The 13,190-nt window shown below is 47.5% G+C and overlaps 1 protein-coding gene across 3 annotated transcripts in view; it reads right to left on the bottom strand.

Annotated features, from left to right (window-relative positions):
• The window catches only part of Rffl (ring finger and FYVE like domain containing E3 ubiquitin protein ligase), a 66,355-nt gene that overhangs the window by 9,864 nt on the left and 43,301 nt on the right, over nt 1-13,190 (bottom strand). For all 3 annotated transcript variants that reach the window (XM_028759460.1, XM_028759461.1, XM_028759462.1), the window contains exons 2-3: nt 5,603-5,790; nt 164-574 (exon numbers count right to left, since the gene is read on the bottom strand). In XM_028759460.1, the coding sequence (XP_028615293.1) occupies nt 164-574; nt 5,603-5,782 (591 nt within the window). In that variant the 5' untranslated portion in view covers nt 5,783-5,790. The remainder of the gene's footprint in view (nt 1-163; nt 575-5,602; nt 5,791-13,190) is intronic.

Raw genomic sequence — 13,190 nt, 5'->3', positions numbered from 1 at the left:
GAAGGTATCACAAACAAACCGTACAAAGACACGGTACTAGGCCTACCATTCCTGAAGCCAAAACTTGAGCCTAATGATCAGAAAATAATCACTTCTAGAATCAACAAGCAAAAACAGTCCCGGAGCAGACAGAGAGGTGAAGAGGCTGCGTGGTGGCTCGTACCTGTGGCGTTCCCTGATCCTGGGCTAAGGGAACAGAGGTGACTTGTGTGGGTGAAGAAGGGAGGCCAGGTGAGGTAGGAGGTACTGTGGTGGTTTGAGGCTGGGTCAGGAAGGCCTGCTGCTCAGGGAAGGCCTGGGGCAAAGTGGGAGCACGAGTCCTGTCCGCCTCAGAAATTACAGGCTGCTGGCCAAGCACCAGAAACACTAGCTCTTCTTTCTCCCGGCACATTTCGGTAGAGATGTCGTGGAGGTGGAGATAGTCCCTCAGGTCCTTCACCTTCATCTTCATGAGCTCCTCTCGCTGAAAGGCCGTGGCGCGGAACCGTAGGCAGAGAAGGCAGAGCCGTGGCCCATTCCCCTCTTGGCTTGAACAAGTCATGCAGAAGTTTTTCTTACAGTCCAAGCAGGTCTGCTGCTTAGAGCAAGAGACAGGAAAGCATGTCAGCTTGAAGGGGCAACGCAGTGGGGACTGCAAGGCCACCAGTGGCCAGCAGGACATCCCACTGTCGCTCTTGCTCTACTCAACTGTTCCCTAGATCCCAGGCAAGAGACATACTACAGTTTTTCAGATTAAAGGCCACTTGGAGGTGGCAGGCCCTGTGTCTGCATCCACCAACAGGAAACCTGACATTTATATACCGTGTGTATACACAACAGAATAACAGAATCACTTACATTTATAATTTTATTTAAGGCTTATGAGATTTTAAATTCATTCTCTCTCTCTCTCTCTCTCTCTCTCTCTCTCTCTCTTTCACACACACACACACACACACACACACACACACACACACACACACACTCACACACAAACCTGGAACTATTAATAGCAATGCCATATTTGGAATACAAGGGCTTTGCGTTTTTATTCACGTCTCCATCTCAAACGCCTCACAGAGTCATCCTGGGTATGTTACGTGGGGCTCTCTGCTGCTCAGTTTCTCTTCTGTGAGAAGCGGGTGAGACCAGGGCTTCTCTCCTGGGGTCATTGTGGAGATAGAGAAACAATTCATTGAGGCACACCTGATACACAGCAGGTCCTAAAGAGAGGAGCTGGGATCGAGCTCCTATCTGTGCTCCTTTCTATCTCACTGCTGAGGAAAGCAAGCAGACCTAAGAGAGTTACAGAGGTAAGTTTCTGCTGTCAGCTGGATTTGGTTGTTTTGAGGGCCTTTTACAAGCTAGGCAAGTGACCGACCACTGAGCTACATCTCCAGGGTTTTTGCGATAGGGTCTCACTGTGCAGCTCAAGCTGAGATGACAGGCATATGTCACCATGCTCAGCTGACAGCTATTGTTAACACTGGGGTCAATAGAATCTATTGTGATGCTACAGTAAGATTGGATTGTCATTTCATTCTCAAGCCCTTTACAAGGTATTAGCGTCCTTCCCTGACTTACACAGAGAGAAACCAAGAATCAGGGGATCAGGAATTATATTCAAGGTCAGATAGTAAAGGTAGAGCTGGGCCTAGTCCAGCGGCCTCAATCATGCCATCCCAGGTGCCCACAGTGCCTTCCTGAGCCCCACACAAGCAGCCAACGGAACCGAATCAGAGACCCGGCTTTCTACTTCCTAATCAGTAGTACCCTGTCCACAGAGGCTGCTCGCAGGTCTCCCTGCTCCAGCAAGGCCAGTCAGAGTGCTGGGGAGTAGACGGTACGTGAGGTCATTTCAAGATAAAGATTTGGATAGGACAAGGGACCGGGATGCTAGCTTCTCTCCTTTGTGAAAGCATACAGTGTCTCAGTTTAGAGACAAGCGTGACTGCCCCGCAAGCTGGTACTGCCTGGTGCAGCCCCTCCCACCACCGTCCCAGACAGGACACCGAGGTTGTTCAAGCTGCAGACTGTGCAAGCACACTGACATCTGAGCTCTGCTGGAACTAGAGACAGTCTCCTAAGAGGTCATTCCTGAACACACTGGGCACGTGCTCAGAAGGTTAGGAGCTTTCCATTTCATGGTCGCTTAGCTACTACATCAGCGTTCGTGTTTCTGCATCTCTTTTTCTCAATATGGAAAGCTGTTCAGGTACAAAAAGGACACCCGAGTCAGAGTCTCAGAGGCAGGGTCAGGGCAGCCTTTGTGTGGGGCTGAAGTGTCCACAGAGTTAAGAGAGTTCTCATTAGTGTTTGTCTACGTGTCAGCCACCTAGTCCAGACAAAGCATGAAAACTTGAGCGCTGCATGGGGACACACACCAGCGTCCTCTCTACTCCGCTATGACCAGACAGTAAGGAAGCTGTTCAGAGATTTAAAAGGACATGCGGCCACACAAGCAAAGAACAGCTGTGACCAACAGCCACGCAAGTGGAAAATGGGAGTTCTGAGTATTTGGGGTGCAGAATGCCTGGCTGAAAAGGAGGCTGCAGTGTTGTGAAGCTGTGGTCCCCATGTGGAATGTTATCTAAGTCAATGCAGTTTGACAAGACCCAGCTTGGCACAGCTATGAAGCTTGTGTTGTTCCATCAGCCAGATCCAAATATCTCTCTTCTTCAAATGTGTGTAGTGTCTGGATGTAAGATCAGAAGGTAGGGATGGCAACCCAGATCCTGCTGCCCCTGAAACCCGAGGACTCTGAAGCAAACCTGCCTCTGAAACAGCTCCAAAGTGGAGGGAAGCGCTTGAGGCTAAAATCTTTGAATATGTTGGGGGGTGGGGGAGAAGGCTGTCAAAAAAGGAGGGGAGAATGAGCAAAGGAAAGGCCTGTGTGAACTCTAACAAACGAGACATGCCAGAGTAACAAGAAAAAGGTACTGGGCCTGTCCTGAGACTCCTTTGTCAAGAGCCTGCCTTGGCCAGGCACCACTCCCCTTGGCTTTTCCCCTTCACCAGGCTGGCCTGAAACAAATTCCCTGGAAGTACACAGACCAATACTCTCAATCCTGCTGGCTCCGGAACCACTGAATATCAGAGACAGTTTATAAAAAAATAAAAACCCAGTGTTTCAGGCAGAGGAAGGCATCGCCCCCTATTTCTCTCTTTCCCCTCTGGTCCAACTCAGCTCTCAACACCAAAAGGCCACTCTTCTGCTCTGAATTTGAAAACTATGCCCGAGTTCGAACCAAGTACAGTCTCCTCTGCCACCTCATGCTAGTCCAGCTGAAGAGACTGGGCACCAGAACTCACTCTGAAACTGTTGGGCCACTGCAACACCACACCCGAGCATCACCAGCACAGCCAGCTTGTGGCAAAACTGCCCCTTCTCTCCCTAGGGGTCCCAGGGGAGACACCTTACCTGTATTATCTCTACAAGTCTTTGCTCTTGTCTGTGTTTTATACACAGTAAGCATACAGAAAATAATGACCACAAGGACAGGAGGGGAGGGGAGGGGAGGGGAGGGCAGGGGAGGGGAGGGGAAGGGTGGGGAGGGAAATGGGAAGGAAAGGGAAAAGGAAAGGAAAGGAAGGAAACAATGGCAGGACTCAAGTAATCAAGTCAATTCAACTACTTGTAGAGAAGCTATCTTAAAAGCCGCCTCTGTCTAGGAAACGCCAAACCCTTAAGAAGGCCGATCCATTTAAGCGTGAAATTACAAATAAAAAATACTTGCAGCAGAAATTATCTTTAACCTTCACAAAAATCACTGTGAATTGCACAAAATTAATTTACAATTTACAGCAAGAAAACATTGCACCAATGACATCTTTCATCCTCAAAACTAGGATCTGTCTGTCTCCCCCATGGAGTGCTTCAGGTCATGGGGGCCTTTCTCTGTCTGACTATGTGTACCCTGCCTTGACTGCTCTGTCCTGCTGCAAGCTCCCTAAGCAGGGGCCGCCTTTCCTTCATCCCCATCCACCTAGCCCCACACCATGTCTGACACCAGCTAGAATTGAGCTCTTATTTCTAGTGTGGGAGGAAAGCAATTTCATCATCCCCACGTTCCCGAGAACCTGTCATCCTCCGCTCAACATCCCAAATGTCTTCTATGGGTTGCTTGAAGTCTAGGGTCTGAGTTTAAAACTATAGGATAGTGAAGTATTGTTTATGGGAAAAAGAATGACTACGTTGATGTCTCTTGCTGGTTACCAGGAACCTGACATGTACAGTTTTCTATTTTTAAATTTTAAACTCTAAGATTTTGTCACTTGTAAAACAGGCTTTGGTAGTTTCTAAAGCTACTGCTGTGAGGATTAAACGAAAGAAACAAAAAAAAAATCTAAATTAAAAGATATATATATATATATATATATATATCTGAGGCTGGAGAGATGGCTCAGAGGTTAAGAGCACTGATTGTTCTTCCGGAGGTCCTGAGTTCAATTCCCAGCAACCACATGGTAGCTTATAACCAACTATAATGAGATCTGGTACCCTCTTCTGGCCTGCAGGTATACATAATAAATGGATACCTTTAGTCCCAGCACTTGGGAGGCAGAGTAGGTAGATCTCTTTGAGTTCAAGGCCAACCTGGTCTACAAAGCAAGTTCCAGCCGGACAGTGGTGGCACACGCCTTTAATCCCAGCACTTGGGAGGCAGAGGCAGGCCGATTTCAGAGTTCGAGGCCAGCCTGGTCTACAGAGTGAGTTCCAGGACAGCCAGGGCTACCCAGAGAAACTTCGTCTCAAAAAACCAAACAAAAATCTAAGCAAAATATAGTGAGTGGTATTCTTCACACCTGTAATCCCAGCACTTGGGAGTCTGAGGTTGGCTAGATGAAGGCAGTGAAGGCGAGGCTAGCTTGGGTTACAGAGTTAAGACCCTGTCCCAACAACAACAACAACAACACAAAGTCTTAGTGAAATTATAAGTCTAAATTTTTTGTTGTTGTTTGAAACAGAGTTTCACTACATAGCTCAGGATGACCTCAAAATCACATCAGGCAAGGTTCACCACTGTGCTAAAACCTTCAACAGTTTCTCACACACAGTACAAAGTTTAAAAAGAATCACTTCCCCTTGGTTTCCCATGGCCACCGTTTCATCCTTGAATCCTACCAGTCACTCTGCATTACAAACTTCCTGATCTGCAGGACATGTGCTCCCTGAGGCACTTGCAAAGGGCCACCCAGACGCCACCGCAGCCCACTGCAGTTGGTTATGCCAGTGAGCAGGTTCCAGACTCTCTGCTAGGGTTTTCCTGTCTCTCAGGAAACTCTGACAGGCTTGTGATAATGAGGACAAGGTTAACTTGCAGCCAGGTTTGTATGTGACAGTTAAGTGTCAATATCTGCCATGTTTCCAGCATGGTACTGGGCCCTTAGCGGCCTTATTTCATTCCCAGCACTAGAAAGGGCACCTCACAGACAGTTCAGTCATACAGCTAGTGAGCAGTGAGGTTGCTGTCTGAGTTCAGGGGTCTATGCTGAGATGCTTTGCCTTCACTTGGAACAGTTGTTCTTGAACATTCTAGGATAGGCCTGGGTCCCCAGACCACAGAGGTACAGATCAGGTAGCTGGCCTGAGGTCCTGGGGTTCTGATGCAATAACACTTACCTTCCGGGTTGTGCTTGCGAAATGGACCCCACAGGCCTTGCAGCTAGGTTCCGAGCCTGTGGGGGAAGGGAAGGAGCTGTACCCAGGGTTGGAATAGGCTTGTGTCCTGGCTCCCTGTGGTGGTGGTGCTTCCTCAGGCTGTCCATCCAAGCAGAACCAGTTGCAGCAGGATGCCCACATGATAAAATCTGACACAGGAGGGGAAGAGGTAAGAGTTAAGATGTACCACCACTGCACTTTTATCCCTGTGTGCACAGGCAAGGCAGGATACATGCTCCACTCCAGTGACTGTGAAGCCATAACTTCAGGGGCCATGGAAGGCTTGGATCATCATCTCCCACCAGAGTTAGTGTTCCAAATGTTGAAGACATTCGATCTTCCAGAGCAAGGTGAGCTACCATGCTGCTAGAAAACCTCTATAAGGTTGCCTCGTCCTAACTGGTTTAATCTGAAATCTTGCTTCGTTAAAATTCATTCTTACAATTACAACCTGCTTAACACCAATTTTATTCAAGGGCATTGACTTGCCCTGAAGCTCAGAAAGAACTTTCTCTCACACACACACACTAGCCATGGAGGGCATGTATTGTAAATGGGCAAAGCCAGACGCAGTGACACACGCCTGTAGTCCCAACTACCTGACTAGTTGAGACAGAATAGGGTAACTTGAGCCTGAGCAACATAGCAAGTTCTCTGAAAAAAAAAAAAATAGTACATAAACAGCATCCCTTTAATTCAAGCACTCAGGAGGCAGAGGCAGGTAGATCTCTGAGTTTGAGGCCAGCCTGATTTATGAGTGAACTGACACTGCACAGAGAAACCTCATCTTGGAAAACTAAAAAAGTATACAAACCAGCCAGACTTAAAGAAGCATATTGCTAACACCCAGAGACCAACTAGAATGCTGAGACTGTAAAAGCCCAGGTCTCTGACTCTAAATCCTCGGACTTATCCGTAAACAATGTTATCTTTTGACTTTCCCTCCCACTAGCCTATACAAGTAATCTCTTAATCCACACTCCTGCTCTGCTAAGCTTCTATGACTGCAATGTTCGTTTTAAAGATTCATCTTATTTATGTGTACCCGTGTCTGTGTGAGTGGATGCCACATGTGTGCAGGAGCCGTAAAGACCAGAAGAGGGAGCTAGAGTTACAGGAGGTTGTGAGCTGCCAACAAGGTGTTGGGAACAACTCAGATCCTCTACCAAGAGCTTTTCTTTGAGCTGAGCCATCTCTCTAGCCCTGAGGCAGCACTTCTAAAGGTTCCTACACAGGTCATTTACTTTCTGCTCATACACTTCAGCTCATTGAGGGCAGGGGGAACGGCTCCCCAGTGTCTATACTGGAACCCAGTGGTGCTCTGCATGTAACAAATACCCAACTATGTTGGGTCCTTGTCAATCAGTGCCTCTGTGGTTTAACTAAGAGTGTTTTACCTACTTAGGTATTGACGGTGAGGTTGACTTTTAAGTTCACAGAACCAAACGTATCCAAGCCCTCAAATGTTAGAAGCACTACTGGGAGGCCTGAGTGCGTCCCCACAGGGTCTACTAAACACCAAGCACTGTGGGGAGACATGAGTGCGTCCCACAGCAGAGCAAGCGGTCAGCTGCATGAACATTCTGAGCCTGAGCTCTTTGCTCAAAGAGATACTGGATGAAACAGCTAGTGTTGTTATCCAATAATCCACACACACAAATGGATACTTCCTGCACTGTCTCTTTTTAACGAAGGTATTTTCATAGTTCAAAGACAGAAATGGGAAGGAACTAAGAGGCAAATCACTCTAACACTGGTCATTTTATAGAAGAAAGAGCAGGGCACAGCAGGAAAGGGAGAATGCAGGGTCCCAGTGGGTCACAAATTTAGGCATCCTGACTTTTCTAGAATGTTTTAGATTTTCTAACATGGCCTCTGACACACCCATGATGTAGGTCATTTTCTTCTATAGGCACCTTGGGTTAGCACCCCGTTAGCATTCTGTCTAAACTCCACCCCCAGAGTTACCTGGCAACAGCCAGGCAGACCTGGCCCACTATAAAAGGGGCTGCTTGCCCCCTCCTCTTTCTTGCTCTTACTCTCTTGGTCCCTCTGCCCCTTCCCCCTTCCCTTCCCCCTTCTCCCCAGCTCATGGCTGGCCTCTACTCCTCCCTCTCTCTCTCCCTCCCTCCCTCCTCCTCCTCTTTCTCTTCCTCCTCCTTCTTCCTCTCTCTCTCTCTCTCTCTCTCTCTCAATTCCCCTCCCCATGCCTTGAATAAATTCTATTCTATTCTATACTATACTGGTATGCGGCTGGTCCCTGGGGGAAAGAGATGCCTGCCTTGGCATGGGCCCGCTGAGACATCCCCTTCCCCCATACCTCAACATACACACCTACACAGAACACACGCTTTCTCTTTTTATAAACACATCACACCCGACTCCTTGACCACGACTCCTGTGAGTAAAGGGAATGTGACAGTGTCCAGGCTGTTGCCCAGGTAGCTTGGTAAGGGTTGCTGACTAGTCAAGCCATCTTGGCTAAGCACACACCAACACCATCTGTCCTTCTGTCTGTCACGTACCAGAGTGGCTAAGTTACCAGGTAAGAAACCCAATCTGCCTTACTGCAAATTCACAGCACACATGGTGTGATGGTAAAGACCATGTTGTGCACGCATCGTAAGTTCAAGTAAAGGAGTTTCTGTGGAGTTTGTTTTGAGCAGGGTCTCAAGTAGCCCAGGCAGTTCTTAAACTCGCTACATAGCCAAGATGTCTTAGAACTCCTCAAGCTCCTGCCTCCATTTCCCAAGTGTACCACCACACACAGCGTGAATGCTCAGCCTAAAAGGAGGTCTTTGTTGGCAAGACCATGAGTGGCAATTCCCTGAAAAGGAAGTTCTACAGTTCTTTAAATCACATGTTAATATGTCCGAGTATATGCAGACAGGGAGGGCAGAGTCCCGTCCTGCTCTGCTGCCTGTGGGCTGGGCTGTCCACCTCTAACCTGTGACACCTCCTCTGTACTTCATGTTTGTCCTCTGACACTCTACAGCACAGCAGAGCACTCGACGCATATTAGTTGCTTCTGTCTGCACTGTAAAAATGCTGTTCACTACAGTGTCCTCAAGTAAGACAAAGGAAGACTGTAAACTTAGGTTTCCCTAGCTTACCATGTGGCTTTCTGGGCCTGTCTGCATGGCACAAAGCCACTAGTGACTCAGTAATTTCTGTTAAAACCTCGCCTTAGCCAGGCATGCAGTACACGCCTTTAGTTCCAGCACTTCGGGAGGCTGAGCAAGGCAGATCTCTGTGATCTCAAAGGCAGCCTGGCTGATGGTTTAAGTCGTGGGCTAGTCAGAGCTCCCTGTAAGACTCTGTCAAAAAAAAATAAACCAAGAACAGAAGAAAATCCCCTCGATTCATACCCACATGTAATTGTCCCTAATGCCAATCCCTTTGTCCCTTCCCAGTGCTCAGTAGCCGTCCCTAGGGAGTTAATGGTCGACCCGAGTTGACAGTAGTCTAATGGAGGTTTGGACAAAGTATGGGGGGTTGGGGGGTGGGGGAGTGAGGCTAGAAAAAACATGCAGAGGCAAGACAAGGAAATAGTTCACAAATAAAGGACCACATCTTGATGGGGCAGCAGGGAGAGTTTGCCAGACAGTCAGGAATAGAAGCATTTTCTAAGACAAACAAAAATAAATGATATGCACCATAAAGAGAGAAAACTACAAGATGCTTAGTGAAGCTGGGGTGGGAGGGGGTGGATGAAGTATAAACAACTTCACCAGGAGCCGTGGAAAAAATCCTGGATTCCAGGGGAAGGAAGCAGGACTTTATGGTGATAACCTTACTTGATATGTGAGTTAGGTTGATCAAAAATTGAGTTTTAAGAGGCAGAGACAGGCGGATTTCTGAGTTCGAGGCCAGCCTGGTCTACAAAATGAGTTCCAGGACAGCCAGGACTACACAGAGAAACCCTGTCTCAAAAAAACAAACAAACAAAAAAAAAATTGAGTTTTACACCTATGGCACATGCATGTCCATGTGTGCACATCTAGGCAGAAGATGGGGATTTAGGAATGTTTGATGTACTGGAAATCCACAGAGCCAGAGTGGGGCAAGAGACTGATTAAGGTGCTCTGGGGAATGTGAAGCTCTGAGAAAGGCAAGTGAGGAGAGCCGACCAGGGACACCAGGGACACGCAGAGGATGCTCACAGGTGGGAGAACCAGAAGAACACTGCTTCAAAGAACTGAACAGTGCTGGTTAAGAAGCCCAGAGAGGGGGACACAGTCAGGAACTCAAACTCAAAAAAAAGTCTCAAGTCCTTTGCCTTAACAAAGTGCATGTGCTTTGCTCGGGCACTTAGGAGGAAAGCAGCTGACTAGTGACCACAGGGAAGAGAAGGAGAAATGAGACTCCAGGGTGCTGTGACGGTTAGCTATCTGGAAGGCAGAGCGAAGGCAGCAGCTGGAGAGGACCCAGGGTCGCTAGTGTAAGTGCAGGCAAACAGGTCACAGATGAAGAAGGGAAGCCATCAGCCACCAGTGAGGGGAGCAAGGTCTAGGGGGACAAGAAATGTGATCAGGCAAGGGACTAGCACACTCCTAGACAGGGGGCAGCCATCTTCCGCCACTGTGGAATGGAGATGAAGGAGGAGGAACCAAGAGCAGCTGGTAGCACTGCCGACATCAGAAAAGTAAAAGAGTAAAATACAAAGAGGGGCCAGCCTTGGCTACTTATTATTTCTGGGGATTCAGTGCAGAGGCAGAGTATTTAGTGTGCACGCAAGGACCTAGGCTCGTCCCATCTCCATCATGACAAAGAGGTAAGGATTCCTAAAAACAAACAAACGAAGAAAAAGGCAAGGGCTCTGTCACGTGAGCAGGAGAGCTACACTGTGAGGTACAGGCAGCGCAGAAACAAAAGCCTGCATGTCGGACTCCACCAGCCTGAGAAGCCCTTAGGAAGAAGCAGCCTCTATGATGAGGCACTGGGACTGGACAAGGCCGACAACCACCAGACCTGGGGGCCCAGAAAGACACTAGAGCTGCCATCAGCCACAGTGATATAAGGTCAGGCACACTTCTAGCTAGGAGGCAGGGCAGCACAGCTTCCTCCATAGTCTGTCTCTCCAACCTCAAGAGCCTCTTCTAAACATCTTAAAAGAACAGCCTGCTCATCTGTTCTGAAAGGAAGCAGATGGCCCCGTGAGAAGACTTAACTCTTGCCACACTGTGACTCCACAGGTCCGTGTTCATCTGGGTATGTGCATTTAGGGAAGGTTAACTATGGAATAGAGGTGGCAAGTGACAAGAGTACCAGTGTCAAGATACCTCAGACTTGGCAGTCTAACAGAACAAATCCAAGCAAAGATCAGTGCGAGATTTAAATATCAGAAAAGACCCATCTGCTGGTGTGGTCAGTTCTCATCTAACAACTGCATTCATTCACGGTCCGTTCCTGGGGCAGGAGACTGTCATGCTAACAATGAAAGCTAAACTCTCTTCTCTTGGGAAGGCTCTTCTGATCCCTTAGCCCTAAACAAACACCATCTGATTACATTGCTAAATGACTAACTGGGGAACCAGCTTTGGGGAGTGGGTAAACAGGACACTTTGAAAGCTCCATTCCCTGCCCTACAAACTCCTTTCTAGATCTTAAAAAGAAAACAACCACACCTTTACCGAGGGCTCAAAAACTCCTCCCAAACTCCCCACCCAACTCTGAGAAGACGGATTCTGGGAAAACACCAAGGGCAGGTTTACTGTGCTTGGCTAAGACCTTCCACCATGCATAAGGGCAGAAGGTAGGGGATGCAAAGTAGGGAGTGAGAAAGCCATACTGTTCCCAGAGGGACCCTACAGCAGAGGCAAAGGTGGCTAACATATGGGTTTTATAACTTCATGAGATATACTGGCATTCCTGATGCTGAATGGGAAAACTATAGTTTTAACAACAGAGCAAAACATATTGCCTGTTCCAGGTGGGTTTGGTACAGACGTGGAGGCAAGAAGGCAGATAATATGGTTGATAAAAAAACAAACAAACAAAAAAACCCTACCACCACCACCAAACTAGATTCCTAAGTGATTTTAAAACACTCCACAGCCGGGCAGTGGTGGCGCACGCCTTTAATCCCAGCACTTGGGAGGCAGAGGCAGGCGGATTTCTGAGTTCGAGGCCAGCCTGGTCTACAGAGTGAGTTCCAGGACAGCCAGAGCTAAACAGAGAAACCCTGTCTGGAAAAACCAAAACAAAAAAACAAAACAAATAAATAAATAAATAAATAATAAATAAATAAATAAAACATTCCACCATTTTGAACATCTGCCCAAGGCAAATAATTTAAAGTAGATCACTGGCTATCAAGGACTTGGGCTTGAAAGGAGTGGGGACAGAAAGGGAGTTCTGGGGCTAGAGAGAGAGGTGGCTCAGCAGCTACAAGCACTGGCTAATCCTCCAAAGGACCCAGGTTCAATTCCCAGCACCCATGTGGTAGCTCACAACTGTCTATAACTTCACTTATAGAGGCTCTGACACCCTCGCACAGACATTAATGCCCCCAAGGTTTGCGTGCAACCTTTTCTGATTCTAATTAAATGTTCAATGCACTGAAGTGGCTCTGTAAAACAGGAGCTTCACAGATACCAAGAGCTACTACATCCAGGAATTAAACATCTGTAGTAAACCCACTGAACAGGACCTTACAAAGACCCCTTAAAAATACCCAGTTGGAGTGCCCCCCACCTCCAGCCTCAGCGAGGTACCTTTTGACACAGCAAGTCATCAACTGGCTGAATCATCTCACTTATCCAACGGTGGCCCACCTATGGCCACTAATGTATTCCTGGAATGGTTGACAGCATCTAGGCTCTAAGTGCATAAAGCAAAGTATCCGGTGTTATGGATCATTAATACAGGATGGGTTGAGTTTCATCTTGTATGCTAGCCTTAAAAAGCAATTAAAGTACAACTGAAGAGGCTTTGGAGGGAAATGCTGGGGAAGGCCTATCAATATGGCACAGTCAAGATTCTCTGAAGTAATTGATAAGTATTTGAGAAGTGGAGAGAATATTCATTCCTTCCTTCCTGCCAGACACAGAGCCAGGTGCTTCACCTAGCATTAGATCTAGCAAGTCTAACAAGGCAGGTCCATTCACTTTCAGGTAAGAAAACCAAAGTTTAGAGAAATAAGTTGCTGAAAGTCACAGAAAATGGATAGCAAAGTCAGGCCCTAGACTCAGAAGTCAGTCCACCCTATAGCCTGCCACCCTGGCTCTGACTCTATTAGAACTTTTTTTTTTTTTTGGGCAATGTACAGGCATGCTCCAGGATCCCTCAGGTTTTAAAAAAACGTTTTCTCGTCATAAGGCAAGTACAAATTACAGGTCAGAGTGTTGCCACCAAATTCCCACTGGTACAGCAAAAACCGGAAGAAAGTCTTAACAAATGTTGGTAAGGCTGGAGGACAAGTAGGATTCTAACATTGATGGGAGGGGGACCCCGGGATGTGTGGCAGTAATGGGGGAGAGGGGTGGCGTGTACATACAAGTGAGAGTTTGCGTGTGACACAGACAAATACACATTTATTTCATGCCTT

The sequence above is a fragment of the Grammomys surdaster genome, unplaced genomic scaffold (assembly GCF_004785775.1).
Source record: "Grammomys surdaster isolate TR1022 unplaced genomic scaffold, NIH_TR_1.0 126278, whole genome shotgun sequence".
NCBI lineage: Eukaryota > Metazoa > Chordata > Mammalia > Rodentia > Muridae > Grammomys > Grammomys surdaster.
This window is presented reverse-complemented; position numbering and strand designations above follow the sequence as displayed.